Consider the following 26,859-nt stretch of genomic DNA (forward strand, 5'->3'; position numbering starts at 1 on the left):
GCTGAAAGCTGTAATCTTCATCAGTCAGCTGACATCTATTTACCGGCGTCTCGGAGGCTCTCCATCACTGAGGTGTGGCTCCGTAGCGGCCCGGCTTCATCATTAACGGAGCAGCGCGCTCCAGGCAAACATCCACTCTGTAAACATTTCCCCCCCGACTGTTCTTTCCTCTATTCCTCCCTGCGTGGGGGGAGGGAAGAGATGAGAAACAGATGATGTTGCACACTGTCATATTCTCTATCAAACACGCCGGGGCGGGAGAAACAAACCGTCGTGCGGGTGACACCGAGAGCATCATCATCCCCGGCGGAGAGGGAGGAGAGGCGGAGGGTTACGGTTCAAGGGAAAGACTGAGGGAGGGGAGGACAGTGACGGGAAACCAGGCTGAGTTGTGAACATCCTGGGCTTTACCCACCTGGCCCTGTCTAAAGCTGTGCGCAGAGATAACGCAGGCCGGGAAGCTCGCAAATGCTCAACAGCTTTGTCTCCTCCAACGGCCGAGAAGGAGCGGCTCGACTTCTCGCTCCCAAGTTTGAGGATTAGAGGAGATCTAAATGTAAATGATGGTGGTGGTGCTCCAGAGTCTATTAGCTGAGTCAGAGTCAGATTGTGAGATGCACAGATCTGACTGGGCTTCAGGGGCGTGGCTTAGATATGACTCGCCTTTAGGCTACTACAGTTTGATATGTGATATGTGAAGGAAAGGAAGAGGGATGTGATGCCACCAGGTGCATCCTTGGATCCGAATCAACCGTTTCCACCAGCATTTATCATGAACTTGCTCCACAGCGTTGTTAGCGTAACATATGGCGCATGTGTCTGGGACACCGCAAAGGTCACCTCTGAGCGTAATTTGAATCTGCAACCTTTTTCAATTCTATATGTAAGTCAAAAGCTGAAGGCTCCGAGTTTTTGCGGCGAGCTCTTGGCAGATGACGGGTCCGCTTGGCTGATATGAGGAACTCGCTCTATAGGCGATCCTTTAACCTTCTCATCTGCTCCCCGTCTTCAAAAGCTCCTCCGGCTCCCGATGCTCCAAAACTAAAAGCCACAATTGAAACCAGATGAAAGAGGACACAAGTGAGGAGCACATGTCGAGTCAGCCTCTGACTTCCTATCATTATCCAATAAGAGAGCGGCGCTGTCAGCCTCCCAACTTCATCCTATTATCCAGAGAGGGAGCGGCGTGTCCCGAAAAATACCGGGGGGGCCGAGAGACATAAACAAAGAGCAGAGTTTAGATTCCCAATCACACATGGAGGGCTGACGTGAACAGGAGTCCGTCCCGGGCCTTTTTGGTGAAACTCTAGAGCGCAGCAGCTCCAGGCGTGGTATGCTGATTGTAAACACAGCCGTGAGGAGACAGGCGGAGGAGGATGTGCTCTCCCCACTCTGCTGTCTGTCTGCAGGCCACATGCGTTTGAACTTAAACCCTCCGTCCCTGCGTCCTGGCCGTATTAGCCTCTCCTCTTTGTTTACGTTCCATATTTACTTAATGGAGCTGCGTCTTTGCGGCGTTCTGTGCGTGCACGTACATCTTGAATCTGTTTGCGGTGACTAGACACACTTGCCGTCCCTTTAAACTGGGAGGCTGCGCCGAGACTGCTGGCTACGGGACAGCAACCACAGGTGCTTCCTAAATCTTCCGGGACTGAAATCCTGAGACAATTAAGTGGATCTTTTTTTTCAGGGGGAAATTAGCAATAAGAGATGGTGTAATCGGACCACGGCCGCATCTTTGCAACAGTTGCTACAAAGGTGGTTTTTAAACAAGAACGCTGGGGACTGATAGTTCCTGGTTCCTGTAGGTTGCCTCATTCCCACCAAGGCCTAAAGTCCTGGGCAGATTTGGACTTGGAGTTCTTGTGGACTTGTTTACTCAAGTCACAACCATCTTGTCACTGGCCGATCTGTCCACAGTTTGCTTCTCCATCTTGGAGCGCAGCAGACTCGAGTCCACTGCTGCAGATGGCTGAAACCAAATACTGTGAGTATTTGTCCCTGCAGGCAACGCTGCTGCCCACTCTATAAAGTTCCCGACCATCTCTGAGCAGCCTCTGATCCGGGCACAGAAAAAGGGGTTGGACATAGGTTCTACAGTGCTACGGGCTCGTGTCATTTACGCACAACAACCAGCAACAACAGCAAAACAGGATGTTGCTAAATGTTGTCTCGTCTTTTGCGGTTTCCTTGATGAAGGGGATAATGTATGTTTTCATGAAGGTATGTTTCTTATATGGCACATGTTGAGGTTGAGGTTGGAGCTGCTTCGGTCGTGGTTCTGAACCCACCAGAGCCTCTGAAGGCCCAGTGTGCTCACATGTGGGCATCACATTTAGGCTGCACGCCAGAGATGTTAGGTCCACTTTAACTGCACCAGAGTTTCCTTGTTAGGGAAGACGCTTCCAAGCGGACCCTGGAACAGTTCACTTTCCGTTTGAAGGCAAATGGGATAGTTGACACAAAACTACAGCCGTCACTCACACAAGGCAGCAAGAGAGCCTTAAAAGGCTCCTATTTGCTAAATTACTTTTTTTTTAAAGAGTTTTAATATCTTTTGAGTTCAGACAAGTCACTACTTTTTACAGTGTAGCTGTCAGGACTGTTGGGAATTATTTGAATGTGTTTATGCTGGACTGATCGTGTTCGGCCTCCAGCTGTGCTCCACCAGTGAAAGATCCTTTTGACACGTGTTCAAGGACACTGATTTGTTTTATTTGTATCCAGAGCCGCAGCAGCTTTTTTTTTTTTTTTTTTTAGACATTCGAATATTTTAAAAGATCTGGAGGAAGAAAACAGCTTCTCGTTTTAGAAATCTGCTCAGTTTTCATAATCATCTCAAATCTGTGTCGTGGTTGCTGATTTATGAAGATTTATGATTCTAATGATGACGAGCCTGTTGCTTTTTTCCCTAGAAATGATTATCTACACATTTGATATTGATCCCTCTTCAGACACTTTTGTCTTAATTCAACATGGCTTTCTGTAATAAAATGTGTACTATACACATTATAAATTTTAATATAAGGCCTTCTTCAGTTCCGCCTATGCAGGTCTTTTGTACTACTCCTATTTTAATTCATGTTGTGAGCGATAAACCATTCACCAACCTGGATTTCTCATTTCTCTGCCGCAGATTCTACTCACATTAAACTTACTGTAATATTTTATGGTCCAGCAAAAACAGACGCTGAACTGGAAACTTACCTCAGACATAAATCATCATTTCCAGTGGACACATTTTGCAGTTTAATGACCATCTCAGAACTCGGCGCTGGAGCTTTAACCTTGTCTTTAGTGCACATCGCCATGCTGAGTAATGTCAGTGCAGAGGTTCTACCGGTGTAAAGACCTGCCGTTGTTTCCTGTTTCTACCCAGAGAGCTGAGAAGGCCCCGCGTGCTCCTCAGGTTTTATTAGATTTGTTCTGTGGCCGTCATGAGGGAATTGCTACAGATTCACAAAAATGTCCTGACTGGCTGTTCAGAAAGATTTTCCCAGACGAGATTTGACAGGAAAAGGCTGTAAAATCCTTTCAGAGAGCATTCCAGTGACAATATCGCAGGCCGACAGAGGCCCGGGCCAAGTGTGCTGCTCCCATATGCTGTTGGACAAAGAGAGGAGGGCTTACTTTCCTGGGCTTGGAAAAATATATATAAATCAAATGAATTATAAAAAAAAATGTTTTATTGACTTCATTATGAGCACATAAGAGTCAACGTCGTTTAACAGCATTCCAGTCTCAAAGCTGTGGATCGAGACCAGGGGTCGGCAACCCGCGGCTCTGGAGCCGCGTGTGGCTCTTTAGCGCCCCCCTAGTGGCTCCCTGGGGCTTTTTCAAAAATATTAAAATGTAAAAAGATGGTGTGAATATATGTTTTGTTTTAATATAATTTCTGTAGGAGGAAAAACACAACAAACATTCTTCAAGTTTTCCAATGCTGTAAAAATGTGTATAATAAGTATTTAATTTCAAGATGTCATTATAATAGAAGTTAAAGCACCATCGTGCAGCAGAGTGGCCACGTGGTGCGTCATTCTCTCCAGGATGCTGCAGGGAAAATAAACATTTAATCATGAATGCTCATTATGTATTTGTAGCCTACTGATCATTTTAAAAATAGGCTAATATAGCTAATATATTAGCCTATTTTTAGCCTACAGTGTTGCCTTCATAATAAGGATTATATACGGCTTTTAATTTATTGCACCTCCAGACAGATTTGGTTTTTGGTTTTTTTGGTCCAATGTGGGCAATGTTCCCTCTAATTTTTCATATGTCTGGGCATACAGACAACCTTCCTGAGCACACTGAGGACCACTGTGAGCAACATCAGAAGTGCTCGCTGTGGCCACACACCAGTGTCACACCTGGGATCATAGAAAGTTTCATGGCTCATTAAAAGAATCAAATTACAACTGCAATTTCCATTAGTTTACTTTTAATATAACTCATTTGGCCCACTTAAATAGTGCAATAATGTAGCAATCCCTTTTCCCATCTTGAGTCTTCGATTCCAACAGCATTCAAATGACTTTTCTGCTGAATGTGTCGCTTGAGGTAGTCCAGCTTCCATTTTGTCCATATTTTTCCATCGGAAAACTCGCTTACAACTTTAGCTTCACTGCATGTTTTGCAGAGCAGACCTTTCTCACTCGAAAAAGAAAAGATCTCACCCAGTTTCACTGCTTGTTTACACATACTCCGACAGCCATTCCAACTTAAAAGAACCGCAGTTCTTCTTTACTTTGGTTTGGGGAGTCGACGTGTCACATTCACTGCCCGCTCGTTTCGTCAATGCCGTGATTGGCTGCGTAGCGTCATTGCATCCTATCGTATCGTATGATTGGCTGGACACCTGTCACCTGTCACTCACTGAATTACACAGCAAAATGAAAAAAGTTATATATCTAATTGATTTGCAGTGCGTTCACTGCGCTGGATAGGTTTTCTTGTGCGCTGAGAGTGTGCGGCCAGTGCGCAATCGCGCAGTTGCGCAGCTTAGAGGGAACATTGAATGGGGCTCTTCCAACATTTTGGGTGGCCGACCCCTGATCTAGACGGCATGTGAGGCGGTATGAAAGGTGACACCGCCCTCTAAAGGCCACTAAGCAGCACTGCAACTACTTTGAACGGTCAACCCGCCATGTTAATATATAAGCATTATTTTAATAATTTTTTCCATGTGGTTTTGCAATTCAAGCACTTTGAAGTCTTTTTCTTGCAGCTTTTGTCACATATTCTGATGATTTGAATGCATACAATCATTATAACATAGAAAATATACACATGAGAATATCGTTTCCTTCACATATGCGTCAGTCAGGGTGGGTTCAATGTTAATGTTCCAATGGATTTTTCCCTCTGGGCTTTTTTTGTAATTCTTTTTTTCTTCTAAATGTAGTTCCTGTAGCATTTTGATTTCAGATGATTTATGGTTCTGCTCGAAGCCCCTTTTGTACAGCCTGTTTTAGTACAGTTCAATATGGCTGTGTCATTGTACCGTCTCCTCTGGTTGCTATTTTTGGAACACTCGGGGTTGTAGATGATGCAGAACTTCCCTCTAATCTAAAAAGTTATTAAAGTTATTGCCTTCATCACCCTATTGTACAGTCCCTCCGAGTTATAATCCCCACCTGTGTGTCTCTGTGTGTATGTGTGTGAGTTGTAATTCCCCTGTTATAAATTATGATTTCATAACGTCAGCACTTCAAGGTTGATCTAAAGTCATTGTAAAAGCTGGCAGGTACATGGAGTAGACTGTAGCAATACATCTTTGTTATTTAAATTATTCCTGAAGGGCTGTTTAGTAATTACGTTTCTTAAAAATTTAATTAACAGAGACGCCAGTTTAAACGCTATCATTTTACTGGCATTATCATCTCTTACAAACAGATCTATGAATCTGCTCAGGGGACCACTGCACCAGCTGCTTGTCTTCATTCACCTCCGTCAGTTTTCTCTGAGCTTTCAATGGATGAACATCCAGCTGAGCCACAGACGTGTCAACAAAGCCAGAGGAGGGTCAGCTGGGGGAAGGGCCTGTTTACTTCACAACACATAAAGGCTACATTTGCAAGGACTTTTGCTGTCAGCTGCACAGGGCCTGAACTTTGGACCAGTTGGAATTTGTAATGCACATGATGGGTCTGCAGTACAGGAGGTAGTCTGCTGGATATATAACCCACTATTGCATAAAATGTAAACCAGGAAAATCTTTAATTACATTGTGTTTTCATACCTTAGATGCACTTTACATATAACACAATACTTGACTGTTAATACTTACCTGTATTATTATGTATGTATTATTATCTTTTATCTACTGTAATGTATTTTGTAGTCTTGCCATTTTGTCTACGTGCACAGCAGCTTTGATCACTTCGGAAAATACTAAATTACCATTATCGTTATTTTTATTACTATTATCAGTGTTGACAATTCTGTCAAATACTGTACAAAATAAAAGCTAAATTAAAACATTATCTCCACGATTATCCCTCACAAACAACATTACGATGGATGGATTCATAACTGCACAATAATGGTTAATATATGCGAAAAATAAACTTTCTATAATGTTCCTATACTGACAGAATTGGGTGGGAAAAGATGCAGTTAGCGTTTGAACTGTAGGTGTGATTCGCACCGCTAGGTGTCAGTAATGCAACTTGTGTATCCCTTTTCTTCTGTTACAGCTCAAAAGAAGAAGACCAGCTTGGCCGCCCCGTATCCACAGCCAGTGATCCACCTCTGAGTCAGAGCCCTCTTAAAATAAAAAAAACCCTAAGCTCGTTTGAACGATAGTATTTTCATTATTCACCACAAATCAAGACTTTCAGTAAATCAACCATTAAAATGAAGTGTAATTCATTTAACGTTTCCTTTCATGTAAAATGTAGATTTCACCTGCTTGGTCTAATAAGGCATCTCGGACACCTGTCACTGTTGACCTCTGGCCCCCAGCTGCAGCTCTGTGTTGGGGACACTTGAGATGTCAGTGTCAGAGTGGTGCAGATGCACATGCAAGAACTGGAGCACATGCATGTACAGAGACACAGGCGTCTAATTACATTGCCTGCAAATAATGCAATAATGGTTCGTGGAGCAGCCAGGTGCTCCACAGACCATGTGTGTGTGTGTGTGTGTGTGTGAGCGTGTGTGTGTGTGTGTTTCCTTTATATATCAGTAGAAACTCCCCCATATGTCTGATCCTACTGTTGTGTGATGTCAATTGTGTTTGTGTTTGCGCGCACATGCACTTATATGTGTGTGTGTGTGTGTGTGTGAGTGTGAGTGTGTGTGAGTGTGTGTGGGTGTGTGTGTGTGTGTGTGTGTGTTTCCTTTATATATCAGTAGAAGCACCCCCATATGTCTGATCCTACTGTTGTGTGATGTCAATTGTGTTTGTGTTTGCGCGCACATGCACTTATATGTGTGTGTGTGTGTGTGTGTGTGTGTGTGTGTGAGTGTGTGTGGGTGTGTGTGTGTGTGTGTGTTTCCTTTATATATCAGTAGAAGCACCCCCATATGTCTGATCCTACTGTTGTGTGATGTCAATTGTGTTTGTGTTTGCGCGCACATGCACTTATGTGTGTGTGTGTGTGTGCGTGTGTGTGTGTGTGTGTATTTGTGTGCAAATAAATGGTCCATGGAAAGCAGAAGGCTACAGGCTGTTATCTGTTCATGTGCGTGTTTGCTGTTAAAACAGAGCTCTGGCTTCTGTGCAGCAACCAAAGGAGATTTGCCCTGACATTAAGATAACGCCATGTCTCTCCCTCACACACAAGCTGCAGCCAGAAGAGCAGACAGATGTAACGTGAACACAATCGCTGAAGAGCCCTCGTGGGAATATGGGGAATGGGATTAGTGACAAGAGTCATGAGACAAAGACAAAGAAAAGGGGATCAAGTCGATCAAAGATGATGAAAGGTAAATTGAGCAGAGAGTTGATCTTTCGAGAAAAACATATTTCTGTAGAGAACATTTTAGAATCACTGCCTTCAGCTCTCTTAAAGAAGACAAAAAAACATGACAGATGTGCTTGGTTGGTCCCAAGCCTCCAACCACAGACAAGTCACCCTAATCAGTGCTGCAAGCCTTCTGCAGTGGGCCATAAAATGCAAATGTGCAACTGTGATCTCAACCTGCTCATTCATACTACCCATTACAGATGAGAGGACCCCTTTGATTGATTCAATGTGAACTGGTAAAGGTGTGGTCCAGTTTGGATAAGAGATAAGCTCATCCACTGTCACACTGTATGTCAATGTGTTGGTAATTTGCGTCCTAACGTGGATATAACATCGTCACGCCGATCTCTGCGTGTCTGTGTGAGTGTGATGACTGTTTGCAGAAGCTTTATCAGTCAGCACACAAAGAGCTATTCAGTGCCCACAGAGATGCAACAAAAGGACAATTTACAGCAACAAAGGGACCTCCGTCCTGGAGGCCATGCTGGATGGAAATGTGAATAAAAAACCCTCCCATGACCTGGCATTAAAACAGCAGACCGCCATGCAAAATTATAACCTCGGGTGAAACAAGAACAGGCGCACCGCGAGCACGTAAGCAGTTGTAAAGTTTACATTCATTTATGCAACCCTTCCCCTTGAGTGGTGCCTGTGAGATTTTGGTTCACTTATTAACCAGAATGTAGTAAACAAAGACGCCTGAGTGGTCAAGGAACAAAGAGATTTTCTTAAAAAAAAATCTTCAAAACATCTGAAACCTAATAAAGATGATTTAAAGAGAGCTACAAGTGATACATTTCATTATGTCCTTTTTAAAACAATTTAGTTGCATTTGGTTTTAGTCAATGTGAAGCAGCCTGATTCATTCATTCATTGAAAGTATCAATTCCCATCAGGTTGTTTTTGTCTCTTGTAGAAACATTATTCAGCCAGTTATTGTCTAAAAAAAGTGCTACAGTGAGGTGTGATGATCATTTGGGTCAATGACACGTCCAGGTCTGTGAGACTACTTTTGTCCAACACGCAGGATGGGAGGCACATTTCTGGTTTACTGTGACAGACAAAACTAGAACACACCCCACCTATCCCATAATAGAGTTATCAGGAGTTGGTTTTGTCAGAGGATGAGCTGATCAATCTGCTCCGCCCTTCAGAGGCAGAGAGAGAGAGAGAGAGAGAGAGTCAAACATAGTAATCAACCCCACAAAAGGAAATGCAGATTACCTGTTGCTATGACGACTGCAGCTGCAGTGTGACAGCCATCCACACTCATGCAAACCTTAATATTTCAGGCTTTACCAGCACGGTGAAATTTGAGCTTTCTCAGTGGGCCAGGTGCGTGCTAAAGACCAACCCCACCAGTATAACCAGTTAGCAAGCTCAACTGCAGACCAATGTGAATGTAGCTCCCATAATAATCATAATCACGAATTCATGCGGGTGATCAGGTCTTACTGCATTTCCGTGTCCATACCGATATTTGCTGCGCCCACATCACGCGTTGGCATCGGTGAGTCACATTTCAAATGTTACTGGGCAGCTGCGAGTCAGTGAACACCCCCCCCAAAACCATCCCTCTGTACTGAACAGCAACGCCATTTCCACCCCAACCACTCTGGATGGAGCCCCCCACCACCACCACCACCACCACCACTTCTCCCTCCCCCAGCTCATCATCGTCAGACACCAGCAGCTGGCAGGTTGCCCAATTTAACTCCCCTCAGCACTCACTGGGGCTGGTAATCATGGGTGTTCTTCACCATAGCCACCACACCTGCCCCCTCACTGGTGGGACTGGTGTCCCATCTGGGACCTCATGATGGTGCATTTTCCAAAAAGGGTATCTTCTTACACCTTAAAATCGTCGTGACAGTTGTCGGTATCCGCCTTCACACCACTTAGGAGGACGTTCTCACCACCTACCCAATGTGTGGTGGAGGGAGCGAAGAGGGCAACAGTGATGATAATTCATGTGTTCATACTTGGCAGGCTCCCAGCATTCAACGTCAACATATCTCCTGTGAACTGTGATGCTTTTATCATTAGAAGCCTCTGATTTGAAGCACACGTTGTGTGGGTGAGGATGTCATGTGGAGGCTGTGTGTAGCTCTGTGCTAAGCTAAGCCCTCATCATTAGCAGCCAGCAGATGGGAGGTTGATCCTGCACATTGCTTTGCAACTCCACTATCTGTCTTCCTCATTAGGAAGCACGTTCACATGACAACAGTTTAATAATGTGTTCAGTCTGGAAATAGAAAAGTGATGCAGATGTGTGTTTCATATCAAATAACTCTAATGGGGTGTTGTTGCTAACAATAAACTGAATTTGGGCTGAATCTAATTTGCATCTAATTAGAAGTAAAACTTGAGTTGTCTTTTTTTAATCTCCCAGGTTTGTGCAGCTTAAGTAATGGAGTTAATCAGACATGTTAGTAGTCATATCCATTTTCAAAAGCCATTAAGCCAAACTAATCTTGATTCCTTCTCTACGAATCCTGACATATTTAACCTACACACAACTATCGTTTACCTATCTATCTTACCTATAAACTATCGTTTATTTTGCAATTGAGTTCGTATTACTTATGAGGCACGTAGTAGGGCTGATTCCTTTTTACCATATGAAGATGAATCACCAGCACTGGCACAAAAACTATATTTAGCGCCTGTGCGTAAAATTACGCGGGAGTGCGCGCTGTTGTGGACGGAATACAAATGGACCTAACCCTGGAGGAAACTGTGGACATTGAGCATTTAAGTATTATGAAACTATTATTAAAGTCATTTTGACATCAGTATTTGTATGTGGAAAATGTAACCTCGTGCGTGTGTGCGTCAATGCAGTTTTAATGCAGCAGACCTTGTAAACAGCATGTAGAGTCGCTGCTTGCGTTGTAAAATTAAAACACTTACGGCAGGCTCGCTCAGGCTTTATTTGGAGACTAGTTATGACGTTTCTCTCTGTAAATTAGCCCTCCGGCGCTGAGTGAGGGTGTAGGCCAACTGCACTTTATGAATAATGAAAAAAAAATGACGTAAACAATGCGGTTCCTCTTTTCGGCTCTGGCTCGAGGCTGGCGGAGGCGGACGCATCGAGGAGTGACGCGGCCGTGACGTCGCTCGAGTCGCGGACCTTTAATCCTCTGCCGCAGCAGCGCAGCCGGTAACCAGAGGAGGGGGGAGAACGGTCGCACCGGAGCGGACCAAGCTAGTCGACAAGGCCGAAATAAAAAAAAGAAAAGCTCGGTCTTTTTTTTTTTAAAGATAAAATATAATATCGCCGCGTTAAAGCGACACCAAGACCTGAAAGAGCCGACTCCCTGCGAAGGCCTGACCCCCTCCTCTCTGTCTCTGCTCGCTCCCTTTTCGGTTTAAACTGGGCTCGCCGAGAAACGAAAAAGCTAAATATAGATTTAAAAGCATACAGGTATTTGATTCGGGAGACGGATTCGGTTTCCATTAGCCGACTGACCGACATTACGCCGGTTTCCTGGGGCCAGTCACATCCCGGTTCGCCCTTCAGACGTCGCCTCTCTGTTCCTGTCAGCTGCTGCGCATCAGCAAAACATGCAGGATGAGCCTGCGGGGGTGAATAGCACGAAATTACCCCCGCCAACCGAGGAAAAGAGCTGCACCAGCAAATCCGGGAGAGACCAGAACCAACCCCGCGGCCGACTGGACTCATTCGCCACGGATTATACCCGCCTCAAACAGAAGACGGTTTTCGCCGGTTTCGGTCGAGATTTCCGCCCGACGCCGTCGATCTGTGACCTTCAGCCCGGCCAACAAACGCACCCGCAGCCGCTCGGTCAGCACTCCGAGTTCCGCCCGGCAGAGTCGCCCCCGCCCCGCGGAGCTTTCGGTCACCTGCCGCAGAGGCAGCTGGAGCACAGCGCCGCCGACCCCCGCGGCTCCCCGGTGGAAGAGGCTGAAGTTGATGCTGCGTCGTCATCGCCCACTTCCGTGAAACCGCACCGGCTCCAAATGGACTCCCCCATCGCCCACCACATGAACGGCAATGGCAGCGGCGGCACCGGCAACATGCTGTCCGGAGGGCTCGGCGCCGCTTTCCCGAACCTCCCCGCCCAGGAGATGCAGAGCGCCAGCGTAGGCTCCTCTTCGCCTTCTCTCCCCGGCTTCGGAACCCCGTGGTCCGTTCAGACCAGCTCATCGCCCCCTCCCGCGCCCAGCTCCATCAATCCCATCCACGCCAACGCCATTAACCAGATCCCCAACGCGGACTCTGACAACGGCTTCTACCCAGGTGTCCCCTCCTCCATCAACCCGGCCTTCTTTCAGAGTTTTTCGCCGCTGTCAGCTAATCCTTGTGCCGGGATTAATGTGCAAGGCTTCAGCGGACCCTTCTCGCCCCAGATCAACGTCCCTCAGCAGGCTCAGAGCCGCAGATCCCCGGTCAGCCCCCAGATGCATCCCCAGCAGGGCGCCTTCCTCCAGCAGAGGAACAACTACAACCAACACCAGGTGAGCTGCTGCAGGCCGTCAGTCACGTGAAGGTGACACGGCGGCCCCGATCTTCTCATTCATCCCTCTCACCGTTTCCAAAAATGGAACACAGGCGCACCACAGCCCGATGTTAACCTGCATAAATCGAGCTGTTTTGGCCTCCTAGTTCACAGCGAGCAGCACCGCAGGATGTCTGGAGGTCAGGGAGCGTGGCGTGATGGAGCGCCCGCCCTAAAAGGCCTCCGTGTCTACATTCTTTGGTTATAATGTGTTTGCTGCTCTCTCCTCCTGGGCCTGTGGTTTGAAGGGAGGGGTGAACTGGGAAAATGAGGGAGCATCGCTGAATCTGGCTGTTGTTCCACCCTGGAAGCTGGCAGGGGGATGCAGTCACATGATCCCGACTCATCCCGGTCGTTGGAGGGCCAAGCTCGCAGGGATAGGTGTCCTAAATGGAGGGACGGTTGGGTGTAAGGAAGCCATCTTGGTGCCGCTCGCCGTCCACAGACAGGTCTTCATCATGCGCCCTGGTGTCGGACCTGCGTGTTAGTATCCCACAGGCTCGGGTTTCTCATGTCGTTTGCACATTGGGTGTGTGTGTTTGTGACGGGTGTGTGTGTGCGTGACTGGGTGTGTTGCTGTAGAGCTGCTATTTCGCTCACCTTTGTTGCTCCGCTTTGATTGTTCTAGTATTATATTTGATAATCCCTCCAGAAATAACCACTGTAGCACACACTTATAACAATTAAAAATACAGCTTCTGTGTTTGTCCTTTGTAACAACTGTTAATAAGAGTAAATACGCTTTTTTAATATATATTGGTATTTTTAATAATGAAGGAAACTTACATATTAATTGTTCCAAAAAGAAATCGGACTTTTCGGACAATAAACATTAGACAATTAGGACCAATAACCAACATTTTGGTGTGTAATGTAGGAATAAAGAGGGATGTAGTAGGATATTCCTCTTATTTCAGGGGGAAGACATCCATTTCGTGAGTTGTTGCCGGCTGGTATTAGTGATATTAAAGGTTGTTGCACGTAACTGTTACATAAATGTGAACTAGCCTCTGAAGAATGTTTATTTCTTGGACCGACCCACATTATCCAGCTGTCAGGACTGGATTTGATGGGCCTGGATATCTGACATGTGTACGGTTGGACCCCAGGTCCAGGTGGAGAGAGAGTGGGACTGTCACTGGTGGTGTGGCAGCGTAGCGGATACTTGGTATTACACTCAAAGCCTTAAATCTTCTTATCTCTCCACCCGCTGCAGGAGCAGATCAAGCTTAGCTGTGGGCCGGCCCACAGAGAGATCGGCCAGAATGACAGAAATCTTAAACCATCTGACGCAAAGTTTTTGTCCGTGATCAGTTTTAACCTTTGCCCTCTATCCCCCCTCCTCCCCCCCCACCCCTATGTGTCTCTACAGCCCATGGTGAAACCGTCTCCCTGGGGCAGCCACCAGGGCAATGGCTGGGGTTCCGGGGGGATGTCCTGGGGCCGGGACCACCGTAGAGGCAGCGGGATGGGTGTACCTGGCTCTGTTAGCCACGCCTCGCCCCTGAAGAAGCCCTTTTCCAGCAACGTCATCGCTCCACCCAAGTTCCCACGATCCGGAGGATCACTGGGGCCTAAATCCTGGATAGAAGAGAACATCTTCCGCACAGACAGCAACAGCAACTCTTTGTTGCCCCTGCAGGTACGACAGTTTGCTGTGTTTCTGCAAACGGACGGGGCTTCGGCCTGGGCGTTGCGCCACATTTGGCGTCGGCAGCGTTCAAAGGGTTAAAAAAAAGATCACTTAACAACGAAACCTTGAAACCAGAGTTTCCCCAGTGAAGGTGAAACTCGAGCAGGACACTTTTCAACCGACGCTTCCGATGCAAAGGCATACAAATGTGTAAATGACCACCCAACGGGGTTTGCATTTCAATTGCATGGGTGGGGTGGGGGGGGGGGGCTAAAGTCGTTTGCTCCGCAGGTTTTACAAAGGTGTAACAAAGTGGGGGCTGGGCAGTAGTTTAACCTGTAGTAGGGGTGAACCAGGGGTGGCCAACGCCGCTGCAGCTCAATATATATATACGTTCTCCTTTCTATATGTGTGACATATTTAAGGCTTCTGAATAACCATTTATTGTGTCCTATAAACAGGCTAGAGTTTTAGTTGAGATCTAAATAGGATCAGTCTGAGACGGTCAGACTTCTGTTTTCCCTTTGCTGATGTTAGCCACAGTCTCTTCGTGGTCGATCAGGTAAATGCTGATAAACGCATATCAAAAGGCCCAGCAAGTCCCCTTCAACATGGTCAATTACACCTATTGATGCAAATTGCTACTGAAAAGCACAACATATGGTTCCGTCACCGGCAAAGTCCACATCGATTAATAGTCATCGCGTCCACTTGAGACGTGCTGCGATTTATCTCAATATTATTTGACAATAATTGAATATTTTGCCGGCAGTTTTTACGGTAGGTCGAGTGTACACACCTAAATTTGTGTGGGGAAAGAAAAAAAAAAGTGGTTAAGATCCAGGAATAGCTGTTAAAACAGCTAAAGCCCCCTGGCTTTCTTCCTATTTCTGGAGCTCATGATGTTCACAAGACTAAGCGTCTCATCGTGCAGAAGAAAGTACTTCCTGCACCACTGTGAGGCTTTTGGGGGACAGACACGTTTATGTTAGTCAGACAATTGTCACCAATCTCAGCCAAGGTCTCATCTCATGACAGAGCCGATGAGAAACAGTCTGACCAGAAAGCAGGCTCTCATCCATGAGACACTTGGAGCTGATTGATATGTCACATTGACGCAAACAATTAATAACACATTATGATCCGATGATATCCACCTAATCACATTTTCTTCATTTTGATTTGAAAATGAAAATGCTGTGTGGCTCTGACACACATTAATAGAGTGGAGTCTGTGCAAGGCTGCTTAGCAAGATCACCATGTGATAACAGGACCATAAAAGTACATTCCCAGTTATATTGACCCTCTTTGCCCAGGATAATCCAGGCCGTGCTGCGAGCACATTAATGAAGCAACGCTTTCTCTCTGCTAAACACCAAATCAGCAAGAGCCGAGTTAGCTTTGTTAGCTAAATGGCTAATACCTGTTGACTTTCTTTTTTGAATCTTTTACACAAACGTTTTTTTTATTAGCTTCTCATGACTTCTGAGAACTTCTCATTAACGTCTCTATTATCGTTAGTGTTACAAATACCAGTAACAGAGAACATTCATTAATGTGACTCCTGATATCACTTAAATAACAATGTGGCTTCATGGATTTGCTGTTGCTAAGTATTCAGATTATTAATGATCCAAGTCCCGAGAAGTGTGCTTCCGATTCCAGGAAACAGGCCTGACTCCATGGATTGTTAATTTCCATAAACAGTCTCAGACCTAGAATTTTTAAGATTCCAAGTCCTTTCCTTCCTTCCTTTCTGTTTAGTGTTTGGCAGTCAGTGATGAATCTGTCCTGCGTCACGTCTTAGACTTCCCACAGCGGTCGATGCTTTCGCTGGACTTTTGTTTTGTTTTTAATGCGCTGTCATGGTCAGCCAGTAACGCACATCCTTAGCAGGGAATGCTGGATTCTTACGCAGGAATACCCAAAGCAAACCTTTTTTCCTGCTGTTGAAGCCGTTTCGGTCTATTTTTGATCTCTCTGTCATAACTCATCCAGACTGTAGCAGATAGAGTTTGAGGACAGAGAGTGAACGTTTGTTGTCCTATTATAATAAGAAAGCAGGTTTTCCTGTGCAAGGGTGGGGGTTAAATGATAAAGATAAAGAAACAAGACCAAGCTAGGCAATTTCTCTTTAATCTGAAAAAGTACAAAAGAAAAATCAACTTTGCACAAATGCATTATGTTAAACTGATAGCTGGTCAATTTCAGTCTCCGTCTGTCTTCCTCTGTTATCAGGATGGTGCCGATGCTACGGATAGACTCTGAGTGAGCATGATTTTTGGAAAAAAAATGAGAAAGAAATCCTTCGCACGCAGAGTCCGCCATCAGCACACACAGTCTTACCTGGCAAACTATCTAGCTGCTAGTGCTCTATCTGATTATGTCACCATAATCCAGGCACCGCAGCTGTCCCACGGCTTTGCAGGCTGCGCCTGTCCGATGCCAGCCTGGTTAGCATGTTAGCATGTAGCTCAAAGTCTTCTCCTTTATTCTAGGAGGTTTTTCTTTTTAAAAAAAAAAATCATTTACCTGTTCTTTAGTGGTTATACTCCTTTTTTTTTTCTAACACCTTCTTGTGAAATGACCACAATTTGGATGAGTTGAGTATGTGGGGCCACAAAGTCCCTGAAGACCACTATGATGAACAGGAAAGACCAAGTATTTATTTAGCCACACACCTGCTGTATGTGCTGATTTAATTTTTTATAACGTCAGAGTGTCACCCCATGGCTCATCTGGAGATGCGTCCATGTGTGAAAGTCATTTCGGATATGATGAGCTGTGCACAGTCGGTCATGTGTCAACTCTCTTCTCGGCTCCAGGGAGCTGCACAATGCGAGCAGAAGACAACAAGTTTAAAAATGAAACTAATGTGTGGGTGCGGCCCTCTGGAGCTCCGCTCCGGGATCCAGACTCAGAAATTCCACGTCTGCCGAGGCTTTTTCAAGATCACTGTTGCTCGTCGTTTATTTTTAGCACTATCAAACCCTGTTTTTTCCGACAAGTACAGATGGGAAAGCTCGATGGAAGCTCGTTAGGCATCAAACGCTCCATCATCGGAGGATGAAGTGCCGGCCTTTTCACTCTAGTGGCGTTGGGCGTGGTGAGGCAGGTTAGGCGATCTGTGATATTTTAGTCACCACAGTTTTGCCGTATGAGTCAGTCGTAGTTATTGATGCTCTGTATTTGTCTCTGGACTCCCTATATCCAGGGAGTGGAGTTCCAGGGATCCACATTAGTCTAAGTGAACCAAAATCCCCTCCGTAAGACTGACAGCACATGTGATTTGTGCTGGGACCTACTGTTGTTTCCTATATTTTCACACGTCCATAAAAATATGGAAAGAATGTTAATCCAAGCGTGAGCTACTCGTTCTCGTCAACTCCTCGCACGTTAAGCCAAATACCCACGCTTCAGAGGCTTTATTATTTCCGAGCCAAATCTCAAACGTGTGCTCGAAACATGAGGAATTAGCCCCTCGCCAGCGACATGTGTTGAATGTTTTCACCCCGCCCCGCTGACACCTGTGTGCTTTTCCAGGACCGCTCCAGAATGTACGACAGTCTCAACATGCACTCCCTGGAGAGCTCTCTGATCGACATCATGCGCGCCGAGCAGGATCCTATGAAAAGTAAGGCGGCCTTTCCCTCTTTTCTGTGTCCATCCGGGGTGGGGGAGGTGGTGCCGTGGGGGGTGGTTGGGCGATCATGTTCGCCGGAGAGGCCCCAGTGGTTCGGTGCAGGGAGGTGACAGGCCCCGCTGCTCCCAGAGCCGTGTTGTTTTTCCACACGCCAGCTTATTTTCTCCCCTGCTTAGAGCTTAATACTTGTGCCACCAGCTGAATGTTAACATGACCTTCCAGCTCCTGATCCTGCTGCTGCTTAACCTGAGCAGAGCCCACAAGGGGGACACGCTGGCGCTCCTCACCTCCCTGCTCAGGTCAGCCTGTCTCAGCGGCCGCGGGTGTGAACAAGCGCACAAGTAGTCAAAAGTATCCATGCGTTCGCTCCAGGGCATCGGCGAGTCACCATGGCGACGGCTCTCTAAGGATACACAGGCAGTGATTAGGGTCACGTGTGACAAGTCTGAGTTGATTCCGCTTGTGTAGGAGATGGTGGACAACAGACGGGATTCAAGACAAACAGTATATTTCATCCATGTGTAAATAGCGTTTTAAATCGACCCGCTCGTTTGATGCTCAAGAAGGTGCCAGAACACGACCCTTCATACCACAAGAAGACTTTTTGTCCCTTTAAGCGGTATTTGTGCGGGTGATTTTTCCACATGATATCGATACGTGTCCCGGAGTGTGTGGTCTGTCCTGTATTGTGACACTGTCCCAGCCTCCTGGACTCAGCTGCTGGACATCAGAGGAGCTGCAGTCTCAAATGACTGCACCATTCTTAACCTTCTCTCCTGCTTGTAGCTCACTTACGGCCTCACTGGTCGGCTAAACTTTCACTTTAAAATGGGACACCGCAACAAAAACGTCCACGAGCAAATCCTCGGGATGGTGGGTTTGTCTTTCCCCACGCGTCGTCTCCGTTACCGACCTTTGTCCGGCCCGCCTGGTCCTTTCTTGGTCAGTTGTCTTGTGTTTTTTCCCTGCTCAAGCAGATGGAGGGGACATAGGGCAGGGGGGGGGTCTGGACTAATTTTAGCCCCGATCACACTTTCACACACTGTGCCTGACAGCCAGGAGAGGAGATGAGGGTGGGGGGGGGGTCTTGAAAGGGTAGGTTCTGCCATTTATAGCCCTGCCGCTGCTAACAAGGCGAGCAGCTCCACCACCCATGACCTGAGAAAGCTGACATTTACTACCTGATTTTGTTTTTCTAATTTGCATTTGTTACATGGATTCTCATTACATTTCTGCATTTTGATATAACCTTTTTATATTTAGCTGCAGTAAACCAGTGCCCCCCTGTGGCAGAATGTCAAAAAATGGCAGGACAGGCAGCAATACCTGCCCTCCCCAGAAACGGCAGCTTTCCATGATGCCAGGCTGTCCTCCCATTAACACACTCTGGCCTCCCCCCCCCCCTCCCCCCGCAGAGTGTGTGTGAGAGAAAAGAGAGGGCAGATGAGTGTTGGCTCACAGGGGGGCACCACAAATATTCCTTCTTAAGCTGGCATCTAGAAGATCACACAGCCTCAGCGGCCAGAGCGTAGCTCTAAAATGGGAGCCATCGATCCTGCTTAAAAGCACCAATTTGTCCGTGTTAAATGGAAACAAATGTTTCATTTTATAAAGTTTGCCCCGATTTCCTGTAACGTCAGCTCAGGGTATCATTTAACAGAATAAGAGCTTTGTGTCTCTGGCTGAGTGCGGTGTGTGCTGCAGACATGTGAGAACACTCCCAGATTAAATTCACAGACAGGCATTGTGTGTGTGCGTGTGTGTGTGCGTGCGTGCGTGTGTGTGTTTGTGCGTGCCTGTCTCTCATGTCGGGCCGTGCGGGATGCCCCCACCTCGGGGCTGATGGCCTGCTCGTGCTCAATGGTCATTATCTGTCGGCACCATCGCGCTCTGCTGTGAATCTTCTGTGTTTCCGCTCAGCTGCTTCACACATGTATAGACAGTCTGCTCACTGTGGATCTGCTATCATGTGATCCCACAGATCACATGATAGCCATTAGAAACGCGTCTCCGTGGGGTCACGGGAGGTGACGTGTGGTAGGTTTGGTATCAGCAGAAATTGAGATTTAGACTTTTTTGTGGTTTAGATTGATGCTAAAATAAAGTCTTCTTGTATAACAGGATCAGTGGGATACAAATCAGGATCAAATGGCAGAGCAAATCATTTTGAGCACTCTTCTTATGGCTTTTGCTTCTTATAGTTCCCCTCCAGAGGCCCTGCAGTCAGCATTTCCTTTGGTTTGGCTCACGTCTCTGAGAGCAAACGTGCTGCTCCGGTGAGCCGCGCTGTCCTTGGCGACAGAGGACACCCGGAGCTTTTCAGTGACGTAACGCGTAGAATCCCGACAGCTTTCCTCGTGGATTCCATCATTCGTGACACGCATGACGGAATGAGCCAAATCCAGCCGTAGAACCTAGTCGTTGAATCTTGGTCACGTAAAGGCACCAGAAGCTAAAATGTCTTCTTTTTTTTTTAAATAAATCAATGGGTTGTGTGATTGGATAGTGATTGATTAACTGCTGAGTCATTCCATGCATGTTTTAACCTGGTCCAGATAGCTGAAACTTGCACTTTGTACTTTTCCACATGCAGCCAGGAGCTATGGGAGACGCCGAGGTAAACCCGTCTAACTCTTGCCTTTTCCCTTGTCGCATGTTTCGCTGCTTCGATGGATACTGACCTAAAGCCCACAAACCTCTGTCACTGCTGGTTTAGTGTCCGGACATGCACAGTGTCAAAGGTTAAAGGTTATCGAGTCATTTCTCTGAAGCACTGACGGTTGTGTCTCTGCTTTATGGAACTATAACGTTCTTCATACAATAATCTTTTGAATATAAACTACATACATTTAAATTGTGACCCAACAGGAGTCACTCAAATGTACCTATATTTTTATTCATCGCATGTTACAATGCTGTAAAGTCCCTTTTTTTGTATACATGTTGGTATTTCTAACTCAACCAACCTGTTGACTTGCAAGGTGCTTTATATTTTTTATTCTACTTGAATTCTAATCTGTAAATCAGTTGGAGAGGAGAGCCCTCCAGTGCGCCGCCTTGGCTGACACACGTTATTCTGCCTGTAACGTCCCCCTGATATCTTCTAATAGCTTGCTGTGATTTACTTGACGTCGTTGAACTCGTCAGGGCTCCATAACGAGGTCATTAACAGCTTTGACCCACAGTTCTTACATGCATTACTCAGACAAAGATGGGTCCACCACCAGGATGGTGCTTCGCCTCAGAAGTCTTGAGCCCACCTCATTACCGTGTTTACTTGTTTGTCTGTCAGTGTGTGTGTGTGTGTGTGTGTGTGTGTGTGTGTGTGTGTGTGTGTGTGTGTGTGTGTGTGTGTGTGTGTGTGTGGAGCACGTTTGATTTGTGCCTCTGTTTGTGTGATTGTGTGATTGCACCACACGAGGTGTAGGTTCAGCTACGATTGTCGTTTTCCCCAACAGGACGTTCTTCTCTCTTCCCCATTGATGACAATCTCCTCGACGACGGACACGGCAACCAGGGCGTCCCGGGAGTCCTGGGCTCCCCCAACTGCTACCCCCACCAGAACGGGGAGCGAATCGAGCGCTTCTCGCGCAAAGTGTTCGTCGGCGGGCTGCCTCCCGATATAGACGAAGGTGAGGGCGACCGGCAGTGTTTGAGGATTGTTCCTGCCTTTGCTCCTCCTCACCTTTCTTGAATCCACCTCAGATGAAATCACCTCAAGCTTCCGCCGCTTCGGTCACCTGGTGGTGGACTGGCCCCACAAAGCAGAGAGCAAATCCTACTTCCCCCCGAAAGGTAAGGGAGCTCCTTTTGGGTCGATGCTGCATTCAGAGGCTTTGACAGCACGGGCGACTGTCCTGTCGGGTGTTTCCAGGTTACGCGTTCCTGCTGTTCCAGGAGGAGACTTCCGTGCAGGCTCTGATCGAAGCCTGCATGGAGGAGGACGGGAAGCTCTACCTGTGCGTCTCCAGCCCCACCATCAAAGACAAGCCGGTAAGATCACCCTCCTGAGCCGCGTCAACAGTTGCCGGGGAGATTTAAGCTCCAACGCCACTTTGTTCAGGTGCAAATCCGACCTTGGAACCTGAGCGACAGCGACTTTGTGATGGACGGATCTCAGCCCCTCGATCCCCGCAAGACCATCTTTGTGGGCGGAGTTCCTCGCCCCCTCAGAGCTAGTACGTCATGGCATCCCATCCACCCAAACTCCCGTCCGTCCCTTCGCTGACTTAATGAATTTCTGTTCCATATCTGTTCCTTAGTTGAGCTGGCCATGATCATGGACCGCCTCTACGGCGGCGTGTGCTACGCTGGGATTGACACCGACCCAGAGCTGAAGTACCCAAAGGGGGCGGGCAGGGTGGCCTTCTCTAACCAACAGAGTTACATCGCTGCCATCAGCGCCAGATTTGTGCAGCTGCAGCACGGAGACATTGACAAGCGGGTACATTATCAAATACCACATCTGTCACGGAGTGTGTGTGACTCATTGGTTACTAGGGTGTGTATTCCACACTCTGCGCCTGCTATTGTTGCTATGAAGGGCCGAAGCCCAATATGGCCGAGTGTCTGGGCTCGTTTCCTGGGCCTCTGTGGTAGCAAGCGCGCGTTACATGTCCTTCCGTCTGTGTTCCACATCTGTCCACAGGTGGAGGTGAAGCCCTACGTCCTGGACGATCAGCTGTGCGACGAGTGTCAGGGCGCACGCTGCGGGGGGAAGTTTGCTCCTTTCTTCTGCGCCAACGTCACCTGTCTGCAGTACTACTGCGAGTTCTGCTGGGCCAACATCCACTCCCGCGCCGGGCGAGAGTTTCACAAGCCCCTGGTCAAGGAGGGAGCCGACCGCCCCCGCCAGATCCACTTCCGCTGGAACTAAGACGAGACGCGGTCAAGGGAAATGCAACACCGGCTAGCTGATATAAGAGCGTCGCGCGGCCTCTCCTGCTCTCCTAAGCTATCAGTATAATCAAGTATGTAACACGATACAGTATATGCTCTATATATCTATTTATCTTTTGTAGCAGCCAAACACAACAGGCCTCAGTTTTTCACCAAAACCCCCCTCACATCTCAGGCTCTACAACTCTTTTGTGGTACTTTCATCTTTTCTAAGAGGATATTTAAAAAAAAAAAAAAAGAGATTGATTTTTGTAGTTTTGTTTTTTTATTATTACTGTTATTCTTATTTTTGTATGTGAGATTTAAAGTAGATATGAGAATGTTTTTGCATGGGGGCAGCTTGTCTGTCTGTCTGTCTGCTGCTAGCTGTCCTACAGTGCGTGTAGTGCACATTTCTTTCTGGGAGAACCTTGATTCTACAACGTTGACGCCTGCCCCACGTCATTAACCAAAGGTAGCAAAATGATAGGAAGCTTAAAATTGACACATTTTCAGCTAAACGGATGTTATTTTAACGTTAACAGGGGATCTTTCGTTCTCGCTAGAGGGTTTATTGAAAACAAAGATTATAGGGTTGTTCCTGCACACCCGCTGACCCATCCAGTGATACCTCAAAATGCTAAATCCGGTTTCTTGCTAATGGTATCATCAGTCATACCTAACAAGCTATTTTAGAAGCTTTGCTGCTATATATATATACATCTATATGAATAAATGTGTACTGTAGGTATTATATTTAATGCCATTTATAAACCTGAATCATGTAAAATGAAATGCAGTATGCACTTGATGATTAATGGCCCCCATTGCCATGGAAAGTGCATGTTATATTAGGCCTAGTTACACAAATAGCATATTTATAGATAGATGTGAGAGAGAAAAGAAAAGCAAACCACTGAAACCCTAATTAATGTCAATACATAAACGTCTAGTAGCATGAACATCTACTGCAGATGCCTACGTGGAGAAAAAAAAATCAGACAAAGCTAAAAAAAAAACAACCTATTTAAACTTGCATGCGTTGATGTTTATCTGTTGTTTGATCAGTTATGGACATGATATTGATTCTACTGTAGACTTAGTGGAGGCCGTCATCATGAGGACATGACGGCGCGTGTGGCTAAAAAAAAGAAGAGAAGCAGAGTGTCGTCGGGTGGTTTGTGTTCGTGTCGTCTCTGTGCTGTGTGAGTGTTTTTAGCGTAGACTGAGGCTCTAGTTGAGTTAAAGTACAGATTACGTGGAGGAGAATCGGACCTCTTGCCTTCACTCTCCCTGCACGGCGCGGTTCTAAAGGCGAGCAAACACAACTCAGACAGCCGACCTGGATCCTCCCCTCCCCTCCCCCGCCCCACTAAGACGGCGGCACCGGCTCTCGACTCCCGTGTTTTATTGGCATCGTTCGGTTGATTTTCCACCGTCGCTCAATAACCACCTTTTTTTAGGGACAATCTTTCTGTGGGGACGGTGGTGTAACCCGTCCGTCTGGTACTGTACCGTGCTGTGCGTGGCTCCGGTGTCGTGCTCCTCGCCGTGACCCTTCCCGTCATGCCAATGAATGGGGCCGTGTCCACCTCTCACCCAATCACTAGCCCTTTATGACCTACCTTCTAATTTATATTATGCACTACTTTTCTAGTTCTTCTCCACCCCTATAAGTGACTTGGCTACTGGTGTAGATTCTCTAAACTTCCACCTATTTATTATCCTACAGATGATTTATGAAATTTTTATTTTTGTCATGGTTGCTTATTTATAACGTGTGAAGCAGTGGTCTTAATTTATCTATATTCTGTACGAGTAGAGCAGCCGTCTGATATAATATATGATAAATGTCGTCTGATTGTTCTGAGGACCGCAGGTGGAATTCAAAGCCCCCCCCCACCGAAGCCCCCCCTCCCCGCGACCCTCCGTGGCTTTAAGTTCTCATGATGTGAACCCGCGTGAAGATTTTCACCCGTGAAACTTGACTCGTGCTGTTTTTGTGAGGTTCTATTTTCTATGTTAAACACTGTTGACTTTGTTCTTTACGCGTCCTTGTTTTTGTAACAGATCATATTTATTTCACTATTTTTGTAGACGGAAAAAAAAAAAACACACACACACAAAACTATTTGATTTTGATTGTATTTTTCTATTTGAATAAGACTATTTTACGATTTCTTTCACCCCCTCCACCCCCCCCCCCAACCCCCGCCCACACACACACACACACTCACACTCTCTCAGTGCTAATTTAATGTCCAGATGTTCTGAAGAATCCCACAGAATCCCGTCATTAATAACAGCATCCAAGTATTTGATACACACTTGATTCTTATTTTTATCCACAAGGCACATTTCATTTGTAGGAGGAAAACATGAAGGTTTTATTCTACTCTTGGAAAACACTTGAGATTCTCCCCTGTTGCATCGAGGCCCCAGCTGCCTGTCCTCATAGATGCTCTGAAACTTGAATATAACACATTTTGAAAGGCTGACTAACCTCGAATCTGTGTTGTGATGTGCAATACTGTTTCTAATGTTTGTATAAAAGTAAGAACTACAGTGTAAACCTTTTTAATGCAGATTTATTTTTTTCATTGCATATTTTGCAGATTTCTGATCCACAGTGTCATTTTTTACTGTCAGAAAAAAAAAATTAACCCCGTTTTTCATTGCAACTATTTTTAAATCCAGATATCTTTGTACTGATGTAAATGATTGTAGTTATTTTGGATAGTGTTTTGCTAACAAAAGGAGAGACTTTTTCATGCATATTTCTAATTTGATTTTATCTTATTTTATCCCACATTTTATTTAATTTAAAAGCGGAATTCTTGGAATAATTTTTCATATTTAAACGTCATTGGTATTATTTTGTATTTTTATGTGGAAATACACTATATATAAACTTTAAATGCTAATTGCTGAGATCTTATTTTGAGTTTAATTATTTTTAAAGCTAAATATTTGTAATTTTAATGTTAAAGTGACTAATTTCTAAATCAAAGTTTGTGTATAGATTCACAAAAGTGGTTTATGAGGTGTGTGGATTGTAATATTGCTGAATGGTTCTTTGATATGCAAAATGAATATCATGTTTATTTTTATTTTTGTTGGTTTTGTATTTCAATGGGGTGTTGATTACTATCCTTTTTTCTTTCTTTCACTTCCTGAATAAAGACCCATTCTGTTTGAACACATCAGGCCTGAAACTGGTGCTTTACTGGGAACAACGGCTGGAAAGATGGTTAAAGCTTCCTCTTCCGTGGGTTGTCTTCCTCTGTTCACTTAACACCCCCACGCTTTAACATCTGCTGCCAGTAGGTGGCGCAATTAAAAATGGTAACAAAGGCTTTATGATGGAGCCTTCGAGTCAACTGGTGAGATATTTCAAATGTCTTATGGAGTATTGCAGAAGTAGATGTCAACATCCACCCACCCATCCACCCACCCATCATCCATCCACCCATCCATCCAACCAACCAACCAACCACCCATCCATCCACCCACCCATCCATCCATCCAGCCTTTTTCTCTCCCGCCCAACCACACTAGTTTTGAGGTATATTAAACAGTGGTAGTTCAGTCTGTTGGGACCTGGGCGGTGAAGTGGAGGGTTCTTGGTTCGAACCCCAGTGCAGGAAAAAAAGTGGTAGTAGAACACCTTCAGGGCACTGCCCGGGTACCCTTGAGCAAGGTACCAAACCCACAAATGCCCCTATAGGACCCTGCAATGAACTGGCCCCTCATCCATGGGTGGACCTGTCTCCACCTGTTGTGTACCCTCCCTGTAACCTGGAGGGTATAAAACAGTTAAGGTGACAATCCTTATTCTTATTGGCAAAGCTCACAAAGAAACAATACCGGTATGTGATTAAAATCCATTTCTATTTAATATATCTGTCTGGATTTAAAGACGTGCCCAGACAGCATAAGGTTGAATGCAACATGTCTTTAATTAACTGACAATCTTGGCACATAACAACCTGTGACTGTGACGAGTGCAAAGCCTTTGTTCCGGAGGGGTAGAGGAAGTTTGAAGAACCAAAGTTTCGCTTGAGCAGTGAGCATACAAATATCTGTGAGGGAATTCCAGTCGATGGAGGCAACATCTCGCACACGGAGCTGAGGAATCTTGCAGGTTCCACAGGCCGTTTAGCATGTTTGCTAACTCAGAATTCAGTCTGGGCTTTAGGTGCCTCCTT

At 46.0% G+C, this 26,859-nt stretch overlaps 1 protein-coding gene across 2 annotated transcripts; it reads left to right on the top strand.

The window, feature by feature from the left end:
• The first annotated feature begins 11,110 nt into the window (after positions 1-11,110).
• On the top strand, positions 11,111-25,854 carry cpeb2 (cytoplasmic polyadenylation element binding protein 2). 2 transcript variants are annotated; one of them, XM_029828706.1, is made up of 10 exons: positions 11,112-12,455; positions 13,869-14,138; positions 17,674-17,764; positions 20,367-20,390; positions 21,232-21,405; positions 21,479-21,568; positions 21,648-21,766; positions 21,837-21,951; positions 22,036-22,217; positions 22,422-25,854. In XM_029828706.1, exons 1-10 carry the CDS (start codon positions 11,541-11,543, stop codon positions 22,647-22,649), a joined length of 2,208 nt encoding a protein of 735 aa, XP_029684566.1. In that variant the 5' UTR covers positions 11,112-11,540; the 3' UTR covers positions 22,650-25,854. The 2 variants fall into 2 exon arrangements, with proteins under 2 accessions (XP_011612827.2, XP_029684566.1); XM_011614525.2 differs by lacking the exon at positions 20,367-20,390 and having other exon boundaries at positions 11,111-12,455.
• The last annotated feature ends 1,005 nt before the right edge of the window (positions 25,855-26,859 follow it).

The sequence above is a fragment of the Takifugu rubripes genome, chromosome 20 (genome assembly GCF_901000725.2).
Source record: "Takifugu rubripes chromosome 20, fTakRub1.2, whole genome shotgun sequence".
NCBI lineage: Eukaryota > Metazoa > Chordata > Actinopteri > Tetraodontiformes > Tetraodontidae > Takifugu > Takifugu rubripes.